General features: G+C 41.5%; 1 protein-coding gene across 5 annotated transcripts; it reads right to left on the bottom strand.

Moving 5' to 3' along the window:
- Positions 1 to 9,401: 9,401 nt before the first annotated feature.
- Positions 9,402 to 22,260, bottom strand: LOC136542043 (isoamylase 3, chloroplastic). Of its 5 annotated transcripts, none has more exons than XM_066534283.1 (25): positions 22,143 to 22,260; positions 21,858 to 21,998; positions 21,673 to 21,739; positions 21,508 to 21,582; positions 21,065 to 21,222; positions 20,103 to 20,190; positions 19,129 to 19,365; positions 18,946 to 19,050; positions 18,634 to 18,738; positions 18,418 to 18,552; positions 18,233 to 18,319; positions 18,039 to 18,096; positions 17,312 to 17,375; positions 16,622 to 16,721; positions 15,969 to 16,069; positions 15,247 to 15,298; positions 13,997 to 14,059; positions 13,125 to 13,214; positions 12,946 to 13,018; positions 11,050 to 11,129; positions 10,873 to 10,977; positions 10,679 to 10,777; positions 10,456 to 10,517; positions 10,232 to 10,343; positions 9,402 to 10,033 (listed from the first exon to the last, which is right to left on the bottom strand). In XM_066534283.1, exons 2-25 carry the CDS (start codon positions 21,962 to 21,964, stop codon positions 9,920 to 9,922), a joined length of 2,337 nt encoding a protein of 778 aa, XP_066390380.1. In that variant the 5' UTR covers positions 21,965 to 21,998; positions 22,143 to 22,260; the 3' UTR covers positions 9,402 to 9,919. The 5 variants fall into 5 exon arrangements, 4 of the variants coding, with proteins under 4 accessions (XP_066390380.1, XP_066390384.1, XP_066390383.1 ...); XM_066534287.1 differs by lacking the exon at positions 22,143 to 22,260 and having other exon boundaries at positions 9,402 to 9,745; positions 9,895 to 10,033; positions 21,858 to 22,136; XM_066534286.1 differs by lacking the exon at positions 22,143 to 22,260 and having other exon boundaries at positions 9,402 to 9,767; positions 9,895 to 10,033; positions 21,858 to 22,136.
- Between the last annotated feature and the right edge of the window lie 1,827 nt (positions 22,261 to 24,087).

Here is a 24,087-nt window from a genome sequence, read left to right on the forward strand (position 1 = left end):
GGTATTTGAATGAGTGGATTAGCCTACACAAAAATCACAAGCTATGGCAGGAGTATGAACATAAAAATACTTTGAACTGTGAAAAGTGTCAAACAATAGAGTTAGTATTTTTCCTATGTTCTTCATAGCATACAATGACTGTACAAAAATTATCACATGCATGTTTTATACAAAGTTTGCTCTCTAACAAAAATAACAAAAATCAGCCATTAAAGGTATTGGAACTACACCTCAAAATTTTCCCACAACACATGCATGAAACATATTTTTCCTAGGAAATACATGACATAAGAAAATTAACAAACTTGGAATCATATTTTTTTGAAGCCTATAGATTTTTCTACAAATTTTTCAAGTTATCAGCAATATACATGATTAAATAAAATTCTACAGAAAAGTATTTCAAAAATGACATGCAATAATTTTTCCTAGTAGATCTGATGATAAGGAACCTAGACAAATTTATTTCAACAGATTTGGAGCAACTTTGAGTATCCAAACATTTTGCAAACCATTTCTATTTTCAAATAATAAAGAATAAATTGAAAACAATTCCTTCAATCGCTACTGGGCCGGCCCGAACGGATCAGGCGGCCCACTACCACTTTTGGCCTGCACGGCCCGAGCGCAAGGGAGGGGAGATAGCCCGACAGGCGTCGGCCCACGACCTGGCTCGGCCTGGCTGGCTGAGGCAGAGGCCATGCCGGCGCTTGCGCTGGCACGGCGGCGCGGCTCGGCCATGAGGCCGGCGGCCATCTCCGGCCATGGCCGGGTGAGCTAGTGGGCGCACGTGATGCGTGAGAAGATGGCGAATGCGGTAGGGTAGCTAGGCGGGGCTGGAGAAGAGAAGGGAGGGGCCTTCCATGGCGACCGAGCACAGCGGCGCCATGGCCGGCGATGGCAAGGCTGAGACGGCTCTACCTGAGCTCGGCAGGTGGCGCAAATGCAAGCACAACTTGAAGGAGGGCGAGGTGGAGCTACGAGCGCGTGCTTGCTGGCCGAGGTGGAGGAGCCGCGGCGAATTTCGCCGGTGGGTGCGTGGCGCGGCGAGAGGCAGAGCTGCGGGCGCGCGATGCTTGCAGAGAGGCGAGGCAGCGCGGAAGTGAGCCAGCGAGCGCACCGGCACCAGCAGGTGTAGACGGGCACGTGGGCGCGGGCACAGGTCGGCTGCAACGCGCGGCGGCGTCGACGGTGCATGGCCGCCACGCGGCGGGCGAGCTCTGCCGCGGTCGGGACGCGCGGCGCGGCGCGTCAGCGGGTAGGCGCGCGGAGGCAGGCCAGGCGCGGCGTGGCGCTGGGCTGGGCTAGGCGGAGCGAGGCGAGGCACGCGCGGGAGGCTGGCTGGGCCGACTTCGGTCGTGGGCCAGAAGTGAGGCGGTGGCCCACGAAGGAGGGAAAAGCCTTTTTCATTTGTATTTTCAAGGAATTTTTAAATATCATCTTTCAAATATTATTTTGAGCAAGAAAATGACATCTTTTGAAAATGTACCAAAAATGAAAGTTGATTAGAATTTAATTCTCTACAACTTTGCTTTATGACCAAAGCCAAATTCTTTCTAGATTTTGAATTGTAAATTCAAAGTCCAAGTTTAACTCAAAATCCTAATTTTTGAGAATTTATTTTTGAAGCCAAATTTTGAATTAATTTGAATACAAACCTTACTCCAAAAATTGAACTAAACATTGCTAGATGATTTACAATAGTAGCCAAACATATTTTACTAACCTAGCAAGCAAAAATCAGGGCAAAACAACTCTTAAACAGGTGTGTGCAACATTCTGGTTTCACACATGTTTCAGATGTTTCAAAGCAGTGTTTCAATTGTTATCCACATGATTAGGCATGTATGATTTGGATGCTTGATGATGCATGATATGCATGATTTGCAGTGCCTAAATGCAGGCATAACACCGGGGTGTTACACCGAGCAGCGAGCGTGGAAGATGATATATGGGGACTAGGAGGATGGGTATAAGCAGTTGCCTGTACTTTTCAATGCAATCAAAGCGGTGAATCCAGACATGTATTATGAGTACATCCTAAAACCAAATGCATGGAAGGATGGGATGTAGATATTCTTCTATGCTTTCTGGTGCTTCTCTCAGTGTGTCGAGGCCTTTAGGCACTGTCATCCCGTCTTCTCCATTGATGGTACGTTCTTGATTAGCAAATACAAGGGCACCCTTCTTATAGCCATATCCTGTGACATGAACAACAAGTTGGTTCCTTTGGCATTTGCTTTGGTTGAGAAGGAAAACAATGACAGTTGGGGATGGTTCTTGAGGCTAATCCGGATATATGTGGTTGGGCCTGGCAGGGAGGTTGGTGTCATATCTAATAGGCACCAGAGCATACTTAATGTCGTGCGAGAGTAGATAGAGGGGTATGCACCTTTGCACCATCGTTGGTGTACTCAGCACCTTGCCGAGAATCTACTCTGAAAGGATGGTGTGAAGGATAACTTTGATCTGTTCCAGGAGGCTGCTCGACAGCTTGAGGACAAGTACTTTTAGAAAAAGTTAGAGCAGATCAAAACCGCATCAAATACAGAAGGTAGACAATGGCTCACAGGTTTGATGAGGAATTTGGAGAAATGGACAAGAGCTCACGACGCTGGTGGATGAAGGTACGAGTTTCAGTGCAGCAACATGGTGGGGTCATTCAATAAGTTGCAATTAGGGATACGTGGTATGCCCATGAATGTAGTCATTCAATTCATCTTCTACAAGCTTGTTGCCTGGTTCAACGATAGACACGCCCATGCATTGAAGTTGCAGAGTGATAGAGAGATATGGGCTCCAAAACCAAAGGCACAACTAGAGAAGGCAAATGAAAGGACTGGCACACATGAGGTTATATGTTTTGACCATGCCACAGGGACTTATCAGGTTGAGCATAGGGGTGGTACAACGTCCGACGGTGAGGTCCGAGAGTCGAGGATGCATGTGGTAATCCTCCAAGATTTCACATGCACTTGTGGTAACCCAAGGCAGTATCACTTTCTATATTCTCATTTGGTGGCGACAGCTAGGCATCACAACTTTAATATCGAGAGTAGGATACCACACAAGTTTAGTGTTAACACGTTTGTGCACACATGGAGCCCCCGCTTCATGCCTTTTCGGGACCCTAGAGAGTGGCCTCCATATGATGGGCCAAAGTACATTGCGGATCTAGCTTACCATTGGAACAAGCATGGATCAAGGAAAAGGACGAGGCACAGGATGGTTATAGATCAGATACCCAAAAGAACGAGGCATGGGAGAGGAACCCCATTTCTTACTGACCCCGAGCAGTATGAGTGCGGCAAGTGCGGTAGACTGGGCCACAATTCACGCATTTGCCATTGGCAGATTAGTGAGGTGTGACTATTGGTTGTTTTTATTATTTCATATTTGTCGTATTCATTCAATTAATTATGCATGTCTCAATTTATGCTTGTAATTGTGTCAATTACTTGTACATTTCTCAGATTATGTTTCATTGTATATTGAATTTCTATTTCATTAACTTTTTTGTAGGATGGCATAATTTCACCTGCTCGACCCGACGTACGAGGAGACCCACCGAAGACGTCTCATAGCAGAGGGGCAGGTAATAATCTATACGTCTTGTTCAAATTTTTGTGAGCGTACATGTGTTCGTGAAATAACGGGAGAGATGACAGTCATGCTCCAGGACTGTTAGAAGATGCTAGGTCTGAGGATTCACGACAACGCAGTGACTGGGTAGTGCAGGTCAGAAGGTTGGAGAGCACGAGTAGAGGCCTTCCTTGGGTGTGAGGTTGGCGAGCAAGGGGCTCGTAGTTCTAGAGTTCTAATCTCCTAGCTCCGGCAAGAGTTCGCACAGTGCCTGAGGAGGCAGATGAGGAGACAGTTGGGTACTACTATAGGGCATGGATTCTACACCTGTTTGCCTATGTTCTCTTCCTCAATGCCACGGGTGACACTGTGTCGTGGATGTGGGTCCACTGCCTCACTGATTGGGACCGGGCGGGTCAGTACAGCTAGGGCTCTATAGTGTTGGGTTTTCTTTACTGGTAGCTTTGTGAGGCGTGTCATCAGACTTCGTCCTTATCGTCACTTGGTGGATGCGTGTACCTACTCCAGTTGTGGATGTGGGCTCATCTACCAGTTGGTCATCCCGAGATTCTAGCTAGTTGTAAGTGGTTCCTAGGTCAACCTCCACATTGGCAGCCGACGTGGGTGTACCTTTGGGAACAGGTTAGGGTTTCGCACGCGAGGTAAGAGCAGGCGTACATTGAATTCATGAATGAGCTAGACATGCACACGGCATCTAGTGTAAGTAAATTTTATTTCCCATGCTGGTTTGAAATGGTTTAGTATAGCATCTAACATCTTGTTTGGACATGTTTCAGGGTGTCATGGGAGCCATACGATGGAGAGGGGGCACTTCCTTTTTAGTTGAGCAACATGTGTGGGTGCGACGACGACTTCTACAGGATGAGGTGCCCTCTAATCTGTTTCTATGCTGTCGAGTTCCACCTGCCAGATAGAGTTGCATGCCAATTTGGAGTGAGACAGCTTTGACCAACGGCTCTGTTCTCGATTGGCGTTGACTTATATAAGTAAGTGTTTTGCTATTTCAATTGTCTCATGATGGTCCATTTCCATTAATTCCTATATAATATGAAGTAATGATGGCATACATGCACTTTTAATATGGTGACATGTACATGGATTGAGATGAATGTGCGTGTATGGGCATTTCTTGTTCTCATCATTATGGCAAGTTATAGGACTATGGGTTTAACCCATGTCGTGATCTGTTTTCTCTTCTTCTTTGGAACCCACATGGTAACATTTTTCATAGTGAAGCTTACATATGATGATACTGTTACGTATGATTTCTTCAATCACTCTCTACCTTTCTTGAGAAGCTTACATCAAATAGCACATCATATAGCTTAGGCGCCATCGTTTTACAACATCAATTTCATACCTACCAGAAACTAACGTCTTACGTGATGTGCAGGTTGGATCGTTAGAAGAACAGAAAGATTTTTTATTAGAAGAAGCACCACCAGTACTACATTGAATAATGGGAGCTGTTGCACGACAACGTGGATGAGAACAACGAGCCACACACGAACCGTGAGTACAGGCGCTACCAAGCTTGGTACCTGCGTGCGACACGTTGTAGGCTGAGGCTACAATGAATAGAAGATGACTACGCCTACATCGAGTCCTCCAACGATGAAGACACGGCGTACGACCAAACTACTCGTGTAGGAAGGCAGGTGGAGACATGACCAATCTTGGACAGAGTGGTAAGCCAATTACCTTATTTTTCTATGTTAAGTAGCATACCAATACATTCTACGTTTGAGGTCTCTATTTTAGTTAGTGGCACCTTCGAGTCGTAGCATCCTTATAATTCAGTACAATAGATGGAGTTGAGGAACTGGTCAGGAATTAATAAGTACTCTGTACTAGATTAGTAGCGTTCTCATTTTTCAATGTCCACCACAATCTTACTATGAACTTTATTGCAGGGCAATACCCTCAAATGCTCGGTTGAAGACATTGAGCGCTTTCGTCCGAGAGTCAGGGACGACGACACGCGTAGCTTCCTAGAAGTAAGATTCATTATATTCTGTGAAATATATTATTAATATGTTAAATTCTTTCGGTTAACATTATTTTGTACAACAGAGATTGTCATGTCGGCTACGTCGTGCGGCTGCTCATTGTGGTTGTAGGACAGCCACGACGCAAGACGTGCACGTTCCTTCCGTAGGCAGAGGAGGCTTAGGTTCGTCTAGCCAAGCACCTATAGGGTCCATAGGCATTGCGTACGAGGACGAGAACGAGGACGAGGATGAGGTGGACCAGAGGCATGAGGAGCTTGGCCCGTCTCAGCTCCAGGACGCTCCCTTGACTCAGCCTACACAACCTTCAAGCACTAGGCGACGCCGTCCACCTAACCCTTACACTCTAAGCACCATTGCTCTTGGTCACAAAGGTAAGGGTAAGACTAGAAGACAGTGAGGATTTGTGGTAGATATTATTACGTAGTATTATGGACTTTGTGGACTTTCATTATGAATTATTGTGGACTGTATGGACTATTGTTATCAAATATGAACTACTATGGACTATAATTATGGACTATGTGGACTATTAATATGCTCATGTATATGGTTTCAGATGAATGTGGCATATATTTGTATGTTTGTATATGTTGTATTGAGGTTAAATATTCATCTCATATTTGTGTATGGATGGTATCAAAAAATAGGGGAAATTATGGCAAATTTTTTTGCCTAAAGTACATATTAATCAGCGGCATTAGTTTTTTTGGTTCAAAATAGTGATTGAAGTCTGAAATCGAATAGGCTTTTTCAGACATGGAATCTAGGGGAAATAGCCTTTATAGTGATTTGTCATGTCACCGTCGAATAGACTTTTCAGTGTCCTTCGAAATAGTGATTGAAGTCTAAAACCGAATAGGCTTTTCAGTCATGAAATCTAGGCTCTCCAGTGTCCTACGATGTAGACTTTTCAGTGATTCTGAGTAAACTTTTCGAAAGCATTTACAGCACAATACAATGGCTAGCAAACATGCCTCCGCCTATATATATGCGTTCTAGGATGCATTGCTAACCAAAAGGAAAACTAAACTAGTATTCGATTTCGTTGGAGTAGGAATGTCTAGAGGGTCATCTAGAGGAAAGGGTTTCGGGAGTTGGAGAGGAAAGAGGGGGACGAAGGGAACTCCCATTGTGTGGGACGGGTCTCTTGGGCCTAATTTCTATGAGGAACTAGTGTATTAGTTTCCCTCCGAGAGCAAGAGTGATTTCACTAAAGAGTGCTCTCTCAGAGGATACGATAACAGGAAGGAAGATTGGCCAAAATATATGCATGGTGAGGACTGCTTAGTGCAAATGTTCACCGAGGGGATCGACGGAGGTCGTCGCTTCTTCAAATGCCCGCGAGCATAGGTAATTGCTATTACGTTTCGTTTGTTAAATATGTTTCTCGAATACCCTTACAACTCACAGGACATACTTATTGTAGTCTTCCGAGTCTGAAGAAAACTGTGGGTTCACTAGGTGGGTCGATCCTCGACCAATTTATCCGCATCAGCAGTACATCTACTACCTACAGGACCAAATCTTCGATCTACAAAGGGAAGTTAGCAGCGGGTACAAGGAAGACAAAGACAACGACAACAACAATGGTGCAAGTTCATAGGAGGCACTCTGCAATGATCCATATTGTACTTGCCCTAATCACAAGAACAAGGGGCCTCCGCCGTCACCCCCGCCACCACCAACTACAACAATAGGAGGCTACTGTGGAGAAGGTGTAACACAATTTGTTATGTGGCCACACTACTAGGACGACTCTATCTTATTCATATGGCACATCCATGTGTTTGTTGTTTTGTTTAATTACCTAGGGCATGTTAGGTTTAGTCGAAGGAACTATGTACCCTTGTTTGATATATGTTCTCACATGCCATTTCTTGTGCTTGTTGTTTGCTTCAATTACCTAAGGCATGTTAGGTTTAGTTCAGGACCTCTGTACCCTAGTTCGATACATGTTCTCAGATGCCATTTTATGTGTTTTGTGTGTTGAATTATATAATGTCCTACTTCGTTAGGTTTTGTTTGCAGCACGTGATCATATTTCACTACGTCTATAATATTAAACTGAATATTATAACCACAAATAATGAAAACAACTACATAATGAAAAGTCCAATACTATGACACATTAAACAACATAATAATACTAGAAGTACGTGCTGACAAACTAAATAACGTAGTACATGACTTAAGCATGCCCATACTTAAAGTGTATTACATGACAATGAAAAGTCCAACGGTAGACCACATTGTTCATGAATAAACCATAGAACTAGTAAGTAATAGAGACTACTGAGTGCAACGAGGCCACTTTTCCTTCCTCAGGGCATCGGAATTCTCCTTCATCGCTGCTTTCGCTCGGCGTGCACGCTCAAGCTTCTTCTCCCTCTCCTCCATGTACGCAGCAACACGCCTCATTTCTTCCTCTTCCTTGTGCTCCTTTTTTCAGCCTTCTCCCCACGTCTCTTCTCCATCATCTACTTGTCCTCTGTCTTCCATCGCAACAGTTATGTATTCATTCCTTGTCTTCAGGCTTGATCTCAGTGTCGATTCACTGCTCAAAATCACAGAGCGGTGGAGGGGTCTGCAAAAAATATAATTGTTACAAAACAAAACAAAATCATGCAAGATGTCATATGACAAAAACATCAATTTCTCACCATCTTGTTAATGCGGCGCTGACGAAGTGTAGGCTCAAACGCAAACTTGGAACACATCCAATACCTCTGCCTATACGTGTCCTCTTCATCGGACTTGGCTAACTTGCAAGGATCGCCGCAAAAGCACATGGGCACTAGAACACCACTAGGCAGAGGTAATGGGTCGAAGGCATTTTCGGTCATCCAGCCATAACTATAATTTAACCATTTTCGTTCTAAGAACCGAAAGCAATTAACATTAAACCATACACCTAGGGTTTTCTATTTGATCCACAACAATGAACCCATATCGTAACAATGTGCACTGAGATTACCTTGGTTTGGTAGTTTTTCATACCATGGCATCCTACGGTTCTATAATATAAATATTAAAATTGCATGAAACCCTAAGTAACGACGATTCTTAAATTAAAAAATCCGACTAATATATACCGAATCAATTTGAAAAAAAAACTAGCAGGAAGCGAGGATACCTTACTCTCGAAGATCTATGGATCAAATCAAAGTTTCTAAGGTTTAATATACCGATTCGTGAGGTAGGGCAAAGTAGAGAGAGAAAAAATCCGAAAGGGAGAAAGAAGAGGAAGAAGTCTCGGGGAGGAAGGTTAGGCGTCGAGTTAAAACACCACCTCGGCGCCAATAACCACGGCGCCAAGATCTACGGCGCTAAGGTGCGTGCCAAGTCATTGCCATGTCTGCGTCGAACCCAAGACCTAGGCACCAAAATCTATGGCGCCAAGACGTGTAAGCTCGGTGTCACCAACGATGGCGCCGAGCTAAGGGTCCAGATTTTAAAGCATACCTCCAGGAGCATATTTATACAAAACTTTCAAAAAAAAAAAGACTAAAAACAAAAAAAATTCGGGCAGCCAGACCGCCTCAGCCGATACACGCTGAGCATGTGGCCTCAACACTCGATCTGGGCTGTGATGTTAACTGTAAGAAGCTCCGCACTGATAATACGGGCAGCCTGATCGGCTGGGAGCCGCCGGCTGGGCTGGCTGGCCAGCCCTCTCAGCAAAACACTGTTCACGCAAACCAGCCAGTAATATTTTTCTCTCACGTAAATAAACCAGCAACGATACGAACCAGCCAACCGATCAGGCTAACGGTACGTTACTTGCAATTTCAGGCCGAACATATTGCACTTCAGTCTAAAGTTTCGTGCGGGCCTTATTACGGCTCCATCAGTGCAAGCAATCTTCAACGACACGAGTAAATAGATGAATAAAAGCAAAAGGTTCTGGCATCCATTCTCCCAGCATATGTTCGATACTTCGATACAGGAAATGGAATGCCAAATTATTAAGCTAACAAGAGCTTGACTCACATTCACAGGTGCAACCAAAAAAAAATGAAACAACCACTTGCGAATACTAGTTTCCTCGAGCCATGCTTCCCCTAATGAAACGCTCTTCTGGTTTCGATGTGTGGAAGTTACTTGTGATTCCCATATATCCATGAGTATACCTGTAGCAAACCATGGCTTCTCCTGTTGATTTCCGCAAGGATTGGTCTGACTTCACATATCAAAGTTTGCTATATTTGCAGTACAGTTGGCTAAGAGCTTGGAAAGTTAAGGATCTTAAATGAGCAAACATGACATTATTCGTGCTTACTTGAGAATGACTTGCCTCCGCCATTCTAAGGCTTGGCCTTAAGCAAGATGGAAGAGTAGGGAGCAATCCTGTACCCTGAACCTGTGAATGGCACCCCTTCTGGGACAATATCCTTTGGTGATTCCAGGTTGGTATCCACCTGCGGAGGCGATATAGGTAACTAAAGGGGAAAGTCAAGATAGAAGCAGCACAAAAGCTAGCCAGACCAAGTAACGAATACACTAAAATTGTAGTAGACAATGCTATTACACGACGATACCTGGTGCTTGAACATCCTAGGACTAAACAGCAAATTACTCAGTATAAACATGTTAGCAGAATCAGAAAGTATCCATACCACACGACTCCAAGATTTATGCTGTGGTGGTGGGGGAATTACAGCATCCACAAAATACTCATGAGCATTGAATGCCAAATAGATATCTCCACCAGAATTGTGATCATGTATCCTGCACCAGAATCATGAAGAAGCAGATATGTATCAAAGATTTCAGTAAAAATACATAAGAAATACCATCCTATGTACAGAATGTAGCACTTTCACTAAGGTAACTTCCTTACGTGAATGCCAAAAATTTGCTGTCCTGGTTCTCCCAACTATTTTCATGCCAAGTGATATCATTCTACCAACAAGAAAGATCTCAGTAATGAAAATGTTTAGGGAAAAAAATAAACCAAGAGTAGCATACAGTAAAAGATGGGTAATACTTAGGAGGACTGGTCACATGGAAAAAGATGGAAATTGTAAGAATAACACTTAAGGACACACTAACTTTGAACTTACTTTGTTGAGAAACCTGTCTCGTCTTAGTATAGGATGGTTATGCCGAAACTTGATCATCTCTGAGAAAAACCTGAAATGGCCATCCTTTCTTTCTTCCAACTACATCAACATGTTAATTGGAGAGGACAAATTAGCATTAAGGCTGTTACATGCATCAGTAAATAAATTACTAACACAAAATTAACATATGTAACCTGGCCCCACTGAAAATTATTTATGTGAGTATCATGTCCATAGCTATTGTTGTTTCCATAACGTGTGTGACCATATTCGTCTCCCATCAGCATCATTGGAGTACCCTATTGTATATAATGTAACTCATAAGTTATACTCAGCTACACGAAAAGGTAACTATGGTCGGTAATATAAACCTGGGAAATCATTAATGCCACATGGAAGTTCTTCATTTGCCTTGAACGAAGACTTAGCACATTCAAATCACTTGTTTCTCCTGTAATATGGCAAGAGTGGAGATTTTAATAGCACTAGACATGCAACGTAAAATTAAATGAAAAAATAGCCCTGAAAAATAGGAGGGACAAAGCTCCATCACCATGCTTTAGTTTGAAAAGGTAGGTAATACTTGTATAACTAGATGATACCCCACGCATTGCTGCGGAATTTTGTAGTGCTATATAGTAATAAAATTTATGGAGAAAGAAATTAGAAAATTTAGATGAACAATGAATAATAACGTCAATATGTTAGTTGACCCTATTGTACAAACTCCAGCAGCATATATGGCTGGGACGTCTATGCTACCGCCTACCAGCACCAAAATGGGAGAATAGCCCACTGAAAATGACTAAGAAGCTCGACAAAATGCCTATCAGTCCAACGGTATCTCTTATAAAGAATGTGTGCTCACATGAAAAGCTATAGATAGCAATGCATTATGAATAAATAATGATGCAAATACAAATCATTCTATCTAAAAAGGATGTGATAAAAAAAAGTAGTGTACGAAAGTTAGCATTGCTTAGGGTGTCACCTGGAGCTTATCAGATAGCAAATAGCACATGAGTAGCATGGAGAACATTGGGTTAGGAAAATCATCCACCTGATGAAACTGAAACTGAAGGATAGAATGGGAAGGGAAATGATACTTAATTTTAAAGGCAAGCTGTAGGAATCAAATCAAATAGTAAATTACTAATTTGCTTAATCTAATTGGGCCAGCATGCTGAAGTAGGGGATTGCTCCTCCTATTCCCATGCCTGCGAGATGGATTCAAGTAGAGACGGGAAAGGAATGGAAGCTTGGTGCAGCCTTCAGGCTTCAGCGCTGGCAGGTACTAACAGAGAAGGGACGATAAAGGATAGTACGTATTTACAACCATAGGACCAACCGCGCCATTGCGGCCAAAGTCAGCTAATCTCGGTCAGAGAGAACCTTTGCACCTATGTCTAATTAATTAGGAACTCAGCAGCTAAAGTACATGGGGCCTCATCCGCTCCTCCACCTTGTTCGCTCGCCTCTTCTCTGCCGACGCCGGCTCCGACTTTTTCTTGGCCTACGCAAAGCCAGGTGCCTCCACTGTCCTTACGTTCATCGCCACCATCCACGACGCCAGCCATGTCCTTCTACTCTCCTGGGGACTTGGGTCTTGGGCTTTTGGCTAGGGTGTGGTCATCGATGATTGCCTGACTTGCAGTAGCGCTGTGGAATTGTGTGATGCTGTCTTGCCGTGAGCTTGGGGGCCGGCCCATTATTTAAAGGGATAGCAGCACATGTGTAGAGAAGATGAGCAGGTGGAGGGAGACCAGGGGACTGCAACTATTCGTTTTGCGCAGGGGACTGCAACTATTCGTTTTGCGCACCAGGACAGGAAACGGAGAGTGTCTCCTCAGCTACCGTCGACATGAATATTGGATGGGACACTTCGGGTCTTTAGCTGCGCTCGACAGGAACTGATGTAGTGGAGCTGTGATGACGTGGCTTCACCAAATCATAGGAAAATCCTCTAGTGGGGTTCTCCTATTTAGGCATAGTAGATTAGTTGTCTTAATCATGTCATATAAGCATCAACAATATGAGTAACTTTTTAGTTCTGTTTATAAACTATGCAAACACTGACCCATCACATTCAAAGTTCATTATTCTTCTGGTCACTTTATTCTAACATATTAAAAAATGGCACTTAATTATTTTGGACAACTTTACAAGACTATTCTTCACTCAAATATATCAGTATTATGCAGTGTGAAAAAAAAAACTCCCAAACTTTGATATACAAAACTAAAATTAGTATTCAGTGAAGTATATACCTTCAATGCCACAGTTCCAGCTGTAGTTGTCATTGCACCCATCACGACCACCTTCTCCATTCGCATCATTATGCTGGATGATTTTTTTATTTCATTCAAAAGAGGAATGTTAACACATAAGACACGTTGTATATAAGACCTCAAGATCACTGGATCACTGCACCGTTTGCTACAGTTACCTTGGAGTTATATGAAACAAGGTCACATAAAGTAAATCCATCATGAGCAATTATAAAGTTCACACTATGGTAAGGCTTCCGATTGTTCACCTGTCAACCAAGACATCAGGAGACTTTATTTCACAAATTTTGACTGTTGGAAAAAGAAGCTAATGCTGCTTTTCAAGCCAACAAAATCTTAGAACTCATCAACAAAGCCTCAACAAATTCCATACAGAAAAGGGAATTGTCAGGAAATAGCACCGACAATTGGTTTTATAATTTCAAATGGCATCTCACTAGTTACTATGTTACTTGCTACACAGATGTTGCCTTTAAATAAGTGGACCCAGGAGAAATTAGTATTGATAGTTGATAGCTCTAAACAAGGCAAATTAGTTCCTGTAAATAATTAAATACACCAATTTGAGCCCATTTTTGCAAGAAATATGATAGGTGTTGATTATTGCTGCACCAATTTGAGCTGACAGGAGCTTCTGACAGTCTTGGACTTGGAGTGGCTGATTTTTGCCCTCCGGTAGTGCTGGTCATGTTTTCTTTCTCAAAGGGCGATGTGTGGGCTGTAGGTTTCTTTGCATGTTAGTGTATGTGTGTGGGTTTGGGGACTCTTCTCCCCTTGTACTCTATGTACACTCTTTTTTTCTAATGAAATGATGCGCAGTTCTCCTGCGTGTTCAAGAAAAAAAAATTTGCTGCACTCCATATAAATAACAACTGCATAGTTTCAATCGAGCTGCTCAAAACACAAAAAAACATTGAGCAAATTGGAGGTCCCAAAAGGAAGTAGTAGCACTTAAAAGGGATAATCGAGCAAGTAATATTGTCAACAATGGGTAAACTAACATGCCCATAAAGAAATAGCACAAGAGCACCTGGTAGAGATCTGCAGAACCAGAAACACGAGTTGCAAACACCCCCTTCATACCAGGATCTCCCTGCAAATGTTTAGTGACATCGGATCAACGATCATTCCTTCATGATTGAGAATAAGAGTAAGATACAAATGAATCACAAATCAAAATGCTGCACAATTTCTGACAATGTAAAGACTCTTTTGAACATTGAGGTTTAAGTTTATCTAAACCCACTGATGTGTAAAATATTTAGCCTTTTGATTTCATATACCGTTTCTTATTAAAAAAACTGAAGGGATCCATGTAATATGGTGAAGCACAGGTCCTGAGAAACTAAATGCCAATTCAACTGTCAAATACTCCGAGAAGATAATCATTTCCAACTAAGTATGCATAAGGTGTAAGCAGCCCACTACTATGTGGGACACTTGCATATAAATGTGAACTTCAATTCTGCAAAATGAAGCATGAAACTGTAAAAGGATGTTCATTAGCAATATAATTCAGCCAGTTTGACCCAGTTGTGTGTACTTTTCTGCAAAAAAAATATGATTGTGCATAAGAGTTGCAGTCTGCAATAGACTCAATAGAAAGATTCTAATTTGGTGATAACATCAATCCCTAAAAGCAGATGATAAGTGATTGGGAAAAACTAGCCCTGACCTCGAAATCTAATAAATCGAATGGCTTCGGGAAACCCTGTTGCCCATTTTCTGAAAGTTGCTAAGATAGGAATTGTTCAAGATACCATTTCCAAGCAAGGTGTATATCTCCCTAATAAGGTAAATCCTACATTACTAAAAATGTTTTGATGTCCATTATCCCATAGAGATTATTCCAGAGTTGCCGCGTTATTTATTAGTGAATAAAAACTGCTGTAGGATTTCTTTGATCATCAGAGACTTTTGCACCACACTCAAGGAATGTCTTCTTTTCTTCTCAACATTGACTGCTTACACAATAAACTCAGTTTTCTGTAAAAGATAAGCACAACCTACTAAATGAAAAAAAATGAGCACAACCACTCAACCAGAGTACGAAGCTAAGCATCGGTACATTGCCAAAGGGGTGATCCTATGTAATGGTTAAAGGAGAATGTACGGATTGAAATTTATGAGCCAAATAAACAATATACTAGCATACTTATAAAAAAATGATAAACTAGCATAAGAATCATCTCCATCATGGCATCAATAGAACCCTTTGATATGCATATTACAGTATATAATTCTACTTTCTAAGCCGCCTCTGATTCTCTGATAAAGTACCTTAATAAATCTTCGAATATCATCTCTGTACTTCCCGTTCCATTCAGCCCACCTACAGGACAAATGGTGAACATATTCATCATTTCTTATATAATCAATGGGAATTTACGTTCAAAAAATATAATCAGTGGAAATGAAGAAACACCACGCCCACTCCGGCACCGCCACAGGAGAAGCGGACGATTTGTCCACCGGACTCTTGGCGCGCTGTGACGAGAAAAGTACTACAAAGCCCTGGTGAGCTCTGTTGGCACCATATCTCTGGCGATGAACCAAATGGTTGTCTAAACTGTGGCATGGAAACCTTGGTGAGCTGTGGAGTGGTTGAGTACAGAACCAAACAGGCCCCATGATCTCTTAATGGCACTGTAGAATAAGCACCATTGCTTTACAGGACAGTGAAGCCTGTATGCTGACTCTGAATGGAACAATATAGTGGCAAGAGTTCCATTCAACAAGGAACAACCAAAATCTCATGCGGAAGGAGTGTGGTTTCTAAGTTATTTAAGAATGAGTAGTTCAGAGACAATTCTATCATCTAAGTTAAGAATGGATAGAGAAAACATTACTCTTTTGCATTACATTCATCATAATGTTAAGGGGGTATTAGTACTAAATGGTTAAAAGAAGAAACTATGAAATAAACACTTAAGTCATTCGTTCTAGTACATTTATAGTCATATTGTCAAATTAGTAACTTCAAAAAATTACAGTCAAATTACCTGTCCCAATTAGGGAACCTCCCCACTAGATAAAGGCCACCACAGTCCCAAGGTTCAGCAATGATCTTACATCTAGACAATACAGAGTCTTTGGCAATATCCTTCAACAATATAAATAAACAATCAGATAAAATTGTTAAGAAGAACATATAGATTTACAAATATGATTGAATCCATTGGGTCAGAGTATTTGTGTTGTCTTGACAAGGCAGGGTTCATCATTAACAATTTTCTTCAAGTGGGTGGCAGGGTTAATTAAAATGTTCTGATACCCAAAAATTTAGCCATCCAGAACTCATCCAACAATACACATTAAAAATTTTGCATAATTGCATTCATATGAATTTGTGTCAGATATTTTCCCATAAACACTTAAATAATTCTGAAAAACAGGAAAAAAAACAAGAAGCATAGAGATACAAAGTACATACAATTTAAGGTGACTTTCACAAATGGTCTCTCGGAGTTATGACCCACAGTTACATGTAGGAACCTTTTATCATAGTACAGTAACATTACTTTCACTAAAAAAACAATAAAGTGACATTGAAGAACCTATGTTTGTGTTTGCATCAAATATATCTGGCTAAGAAAGCACAAAAAAGACAGATAAAGAAAAAATCCCATCGCAGGCTTGATATTGCAAGAAGTACCTTAATGAGTGGAGGTGCATCAAAAGGACTGCCATCTGGTCCACGACAAAGAACACTCGCAAGGTCAAACCGAAATCCATCTATGTGATACTCCTTAACCCTTGAAGAAACAAAAATACTCATGCAAATCAGAAACAACACAAAAATGGAACTGATATCAAGTAATATAGGACTAGGCAGTGCATTATCCATCTTACTGCAGCTATTTATGAAAAAACCTGTTGCATCAGTTATATCTTACCACAAGCCAAATGATTGCTAGTTATCAACTAACAAGAGCCCGCAATGTGGGCTTGTTTGGTTGGCACCCTAGCCTGGGGGCTGCACCCAGGCAGGTCGATTCGACCCCAGATGATCGAAATAAAACACCTTGCGTCGCTGCTTCACGCAGGCGCGTTCCCTGGGTCGGGAACAAAACGCACCCTGTATTCTAGAGGTAGTTTTCATGGACCTCAGGGTGTATGAGATATGCCCCTTGGTGTGATCGTATAAACCCGAGCTAAGCTCCAAATAGATATTTGTATACACTTTATAGCGGGAGTGGACAAGTAAATACGGTAGTAACCAAAGCAATAAGCCACCAACTACTATTAAGAGCAAATACGTAAACAAGTATTCAGGTGAACCTGACATGTATGAAATCTACACACAGGTGTCACAGAAAAATCAAAGCTGTAAGTTGTGCCATACCAATGTCTCAAACTGTCGAGTACAAGCTCCTTGACAACAGGATGGTTGCAGTTTAGTGTATTCCCTGCATTAAACCAGATAGTTTATGAAGAGTAAATACAAGTCCTGCTAATTGTAACGTTCAGAACATATATTACAGAAAAAATCTACCTACCAAGAACTAGAGTACTAGAGCACCATGACATTTAAGCAGGCTTTCACAAATGTTTAACAACGCTTGCCCTATAGGTTGCAGCTCTCAAATCAATATGAGACTGTATATCGATACCAGTTTAAAAATGAAGTGGTTTCTTCACCCTTCTATGAGTTAACATAGCAGCTACATTAAGTATGTAATTGCCAGGTACAGTCTGTCGGCAATGCGACACAATGGAAACAAGTAGCATGCATCAAACCACATTGTATCATTCAAGGTCCATGGTACGAAGTTAGTAACCGCAGAGACTGCTTAGTCACCAGAGATGCTTGAATAAACACCATTGCAAGAGATATGCAACAAGTAACAAAAGATGGAACCACCCTAAAACCGAGGACACCATGCAAAATGACAGTTTTTAACCTAATATAGGCATCTAGCTGTGTCAGACTGCATCCAAGAAAATGTGACATGTAATGCAAAGTACATCTCAATTTAGAAAGAGAAGCTTAGGACCATGGTTTTACCGCAACCCATGTAATGCAAAGTACATCTCAATTTAGAAAGAGAAGCTTAGGACCATGGTTTTACCGCAACCCGAGAAGTTCAGCAGCTGAGCATTGTTGTTGAAGTCTAACATGTAATAGACCTGCAAGAACAGCAGTTTGTTTTCTCATAAATTCATCCAGAAATTGATGAGGTTCCATCATATAAGTTCTCTCCATGGACTCGGAACTTAAATGATAGAACATGTAGCAACAAGTAAAGAGGTATTCTGCAATCACCTTGTTATCAATGCCACGAAAGGAAGTCACATAAGGGTTAGCATCATCAGCTTCATTTGTATGGTTATAAACCACGTCCAGAATAACCTATTGAAACATTGTTATACAATTAAATAACTTTTGGACAAGGGTATTAAAAACAATGCTGAAGAAAAAGATTTATCATGTCTACAGGATGTCAATACCTCAATTCCAGCATTATGAAATGCCTTGACCATCTGTTTGAGCTCTTTGGAAGCAGCCACAGGTCCACCACCCGCACTAGCATAACGACTCATGGGTGCAAAAAAGTTGATTGAAGAATATCCCCATGTATTTACCTTTCAAATCAAAAGGTGGGGTGTCACGCCACTGGTGAATGTGAAGGGCATTATGCGTCAAAAAGGTTATCAAACTTTTACCATGTGGTCCCTTGGGTTAGGGAACCTCTTCAACTCCAACTCATCAAACTCAAAAACAGGAAGTAGTTCCACTGCATTAACGCCAAGTTCCAGCAAATGAGGAATCTACGAAACCAGCACTATTTCATGTATAAGTCAATTAAAAATCAGCATGGAAATTGGAAGGTAGCCTGTGTCAATATCAGATACCCAAAACTAAATCAGCAGAAAGAACAATTTGTGATAATATTAGGTGATCTTACTAACATAGGACTGATGGAATCTAAAACCAAAACAAGTTGCGCTTACAAGTGATGGAATAGGTAATCTTACTTTATCAATGACACCAAGGTAACTTCCACGAATAGCTGGACCAAGCCCGCTTGACTCGTCCGCAGTGAAGGCACGGACATTCATTTCATATACAACAAGATCTGTCTAGATTAAAGAACAAAAAATGTGGTGAGAATTACATGTTTGAGATATTGTGTGCATTATGCTAAATGATCTTAATACCTCAGGCAAATTAGGAAGCCTATAATTGTCACCCCAGTCAAAAGGTGAGCTATCGAAATCATACGTTCCGAAAAGCTGGCTTGGCTTCTCTCTTTCAACTGCGAAGTGCTTTCGACCAGAAACTAATTTTGCATAAGGGTCCAGAAGAATAACGCTGTCATCAAATCTATGACCTTGTTGCCACCCTTGAGGACCATTAATGCGATACCCATAAAGAACACCAGAAGCAGGCAAACCCTGAAATTAAAAGAGACAGAGAAGGCTTCTTTAAGGTTGACAGATGAGTACAAAAGTACAATTGTAGTAAATTACATAGAACTAAAGTGGATGAAAATTTAATAAGAGAGTATGCATACGAGGGGCACCAAAACAGATAGAGGGTAAACAAGCTAGAACTGATGAAGACGAATAGCTCATTAAAAAAAAAATCGACCAGTGGGAGGTAAGACAGCCCCCATTGTTGCATTAAGAAGAAGACCTTCTCACGCAAGTCAAGAAAACCCCCAAACCCCTACCCCACCCATACACAGCGGCACCGTAGCCCATGTGAGAACGACCACGACCGGGGCCAGACCTTAGACCTATGCTTTGGCGTGGGACAGACGAGGGGATTTTTTTTTTAACCCCAGCCTAAAATTCGCTCCCATGGGGAGTCGAACTCAGGACCTGAGGAGTGCTACTCGGACCACCTAACCAACTCAGCTAGAGGCTCAACAATGCTTTTTGTCAACAGGGAAGGTAAGCTCATAACAGAAGGTCAGCAATTTGCAAACATAGGGCATCACATAGGTACGGTCCCTCCCAAATGCAGGTTATCTTTATTAAATGGAACATGCACTTGAAGAATATGCAATTTGCAAACATAGGGCATCATTTGAAGTTCTGTGAGTGTCAGTCCAGAACAAGCTGTCCATAAAAAAGAATAATGTGCTTATCTCCAAAGGTAAAATAGTATCAGAACTAAAGAAAACTACCTCCACCGACACATGCCATATATCTCCAGTTTTGTTCTTCTGGCGGTCTAAAGCAAACTCTACAATGTCCACATCATCTTGGGTACCTCTGAAAAAAGATTTCAGAAAATTCAGATGTTTGCATATTGAGTATGCCATATTACTTTGGAGAGCAAGAAGAAAAAGGCTACAGTTCAGTGCTTTTCAGCATGGTGATGATTCGAACCACACTCCAAGTTTATGATCCAGATCATTACAGGAAATAAATGTGAGGAATCATGAACTATAACATTCCTTGTGGACCCTATCAGGTAATAGCCCTTCTGTTATGGCTTCAATTTGGTCTGTTGGTATGTGGTGGTGAAAACAGCAATGGAAAACATCATTTACCAGGGATCATTTCCGTAAAAGTGATATCGGTTATAACCTTTTCCGACCATTACCGTCTTTAAACTTTTGATTTTCTAATTTCTTTCAGCACAGTATTGGTGTAGTCACTAAATTGTTAAGTTGAAAATATAGTGAGTTTCCAACCGACTGGGAATCGTTTCCCACATAGGAAATATTGTTACTGACCGTTTTCATCCCTATGTGATTCTTTTCATTTCGGGGAAAATCAGGGGTGAGGGTGTTCATTAAAGCACTTTAGATTTCAGTGTACCAAGCGCATCCCAAAACACAAAATAAATTGTGTCAGATTGTGCAATCAGTATTGATGTATCTTTAAAACCCTGAAACAAGAGTAGCCATGGACTAACTAACCAAGGTTTACTATGACATCCTAAAAAAGCAACTATAAAGTATGAACACATGCAGTAATAGTGCTAATTAAACTTGGAATGGAGAAGATTAGAATTCCAAGGTGGCCAAGAAACTACACAAGTTCATATCTGAAGGGAAACAAACGAAGTTCAGTAAACTAGACAGCAGAGAATGACATGGAAAGTAACATCACAACACAGTTTTAAGAGAGAAAATATTACCTATCAGGAAGTTTCAAGCAAAGGGTGACAGAAGCAGCATGCTGTGAGAATATTGCAAAATTTAGCCCATCATCAACTTGTGACACTCCTAGGGGGAAAGCTTTGCCGGAAGAATATTTCAAGGCCACTTCATTGCCAGATGAGGTGTGTCCCATTTCCTGTAGTTACGAAATGGATAAACATTATCCCAAAAGAACACATGACAAACAATGCATACTAAGTTCAGAAGCAAAATTCAATTCTAGAATAGCAAAATGTGTCAGGATACAGCTTATAAACACAGAGCACATTTGCATACAGCAAAATTTTACTTGTGCAGTGCCAACCCATCACTTGAAAATGGACACGATTATATCAAGCAACACAATATGATCGACCAGTGGTTTAACTGTTCTATGAATAGTAGTGCTCTACAAGCCCTGGAGCATGGTGTGATTAAATACCTTGGTCACACTTCTCCCTGCCTTCCCGCTCTGAACTTTCGTCGTGGTACTCCGCAAGGCGTCAAATCGCTGCACCTGCGCCACCACGAAATTTGCTTGGATCAGACAATCCACATCTCAGCATGCCACTAAGGCACGAACCGTAACCAAAATCGAGACACCTACCTTTCCAAAATACCCTCCTCCTCCTCCTCCACACCCAGACGCGATCCCAAGCTTAGTCTCCGCAAAACTGCACAGGCTCACAACGAGCACAGCATTCAGCGTCGAGCCGAGCCGCGCCACGAATCGACGGAATGTAGCACGACCAAATCAACATCTGATCGAGACTCCACGACAGAACCACTCACCGATTGCTGAGCCCGAGGTGGCGAGGCGGCCGCAGGAGCACACTGCGTCGAGTGGCTGCGGCGGCAACGGAGCGCAGCGGGGGCCGATTTGTACCGATGGAATCCATCCAAGCGTGGGGGACCGAGGAATGTGATCGGGCGCTGGTAAGGGAATTGGTAAATATGTAAATAATCCGTTTTATAGGGGTGGGCCGCCCCTAGGCTCGCGGCTCTCGAGGAGACCGGTGGGGGAGTGAGGAGCGGCGGGGAAGAGACGGGAGACGGAGACGGAGACGCTGATCTCACCTTGGGGAGCGCGCGCGGAAGGAACGGGCGGGGGAGCGGAGTCGGGGGACTCGGGGGGCTCGGGGGACACGTGGTTGTGCATGCGCGGAGTTGGATCGGACTCGGCCGCTCGGGATCGGGAGGATGGCGAGGTGGACGGACGGGCCTATCTCTTCTGTCCCGATCGGGGCCCGTCGTCATGTTTTTCTCGGCTCCTCTTTTTGTATTTTATCGCTTAGATTTTTCTTTGATCCCACCGCAAGCCCGCAACGTACGCAGGATTTTTTTTTCTTTTTCCCGTATTTTTTTCTTCGGTGATGACCGAGTATCTATCTATATCTATATATCTCTCGTAAGTCCTCACACAAGTTTTATCTCTACTTACGACTATACAGGTTATTCACGTCATCTTTCACTAACTATCCATATTATCTATATTTGTTACGGAGCTATTCCTCATACAAATTTTATCTAAACATACAAGTTATCCATATTATCTTCCACTGACTATCAACATCATCTCCACTGATAATCATGTCATCTTACTAACTACAAAATTTTCTACTATAAGTTTTATCTCAACATTCAAGCCATCCACATCATCTTCCATTAACTATCAACATTTTCTCCAACTAATAGTCATGTCACCCTATTAACTTCCAACCTCTTAATGCAACCAATTTTGATATGAACAGATGTAAGAACATGTAGATGAAAATTAAACTCTACTACAAGTTTTATCTCAACATACAAGCATACACACATCTTCCACTACTATATATTCATATCATCTTCCACTAATAGCCAAGTCATCCTACTTACTCCCAACCTTTCTCACTATAAGTTTTGTCTCAGCATGCAAGCCATTCACATCATCTTCCACTAACTATCAACATCGTCTCTCACTAATAGCCATATCATCCTACTAACTTCCAACCTCTTAATGCAACTATTTTTTATAAGAATGGATGTAAGAACGTGTAGATAATTTAACTCAGATATGCAATAGTTTTATTTTTAAGAGAGTCCCACAGCTCAGGGTATTCTTCTAGTTTGGGTGAAGTTTATGTATGGTTCCTCTAAAATTCCTGAGTTCTAAATGACATAGTCCCTCCATTTAAAAAAAATACAATTCTAAGTTTTGAATAAGTCAAACTTGTTTTTGATTGGACAGAGTTTATAAGAAAAATATCAATATTTATGTCCTCATTTAGGTTTACTATAAAAATATATTCCATAGTCCAATGTAATGTTTATTTATTCTGATATAATAAATGTTAGTAATTTTTGTATAAATTGAACCAAACTTAAAATTTTTTGACTCCTCAAGAAATGAGAATTATATTCTTTTTAGGATAGAGAAAGTATACTGACATTAATATAGATATTGACATATTATAAAAGCGGTCAGCATTTTTTAGCTACCGTGAAGAACATCAAAATGTTAGTATACTAGGTGCTTTCGTTGGAACCAAACCAACAAATTGCACGAGATATTTGGTACTGTCCGAGGATCCTTGCCAAGTGCCCAAAATTTTGTAAAATTTTTCAAGATTCTCCGTCACATCGAATCTTTGGACGCATGCATGAAGCATTAAATATAAATAAAAAATAAAACTAATTACACAGTTTAGACGAAATTCACAAGACGAATCTTTTAAGCCTAATTAGACTATGATTGGACACTCATTGCCAAATAACAACGAAAATACTACAGTACCATTTTCCAAAAAAAATCACCAACTAAACAAGGCCCAAGCCAAAATCAAGATACAGAGGATTCATATCCATGTGTTTCTATATGTTTTAGTGCTTTCTTTTTGAAAAAAAAATCATATCGCCCAAGTATGCAAATCAATATTTTCTAACTAAACTTTATAGTTCCCGACTGAGATCTGATCCAAAGCCAAATATATTGTGATTTTCTCATATCTCAACTCCCTTATCACCAATTTAAGTGACTTTT

The sequence above is a fragment of the Miscanthus floridulus genome, chromosome 3 (genome assembly GCF_019320115.1).
Source record: "Miscanthus floridulus cultivar M001 chromosome 3, ASM1932011v1, whole genome shotgun sequence".
Taxonomy (NCBI): Eukaryota; Viridiplantae; Streptophyta; class Magnoliopsida; order Poales; family Poaceae; genus Miscanthus; species Miscanthus floridulus.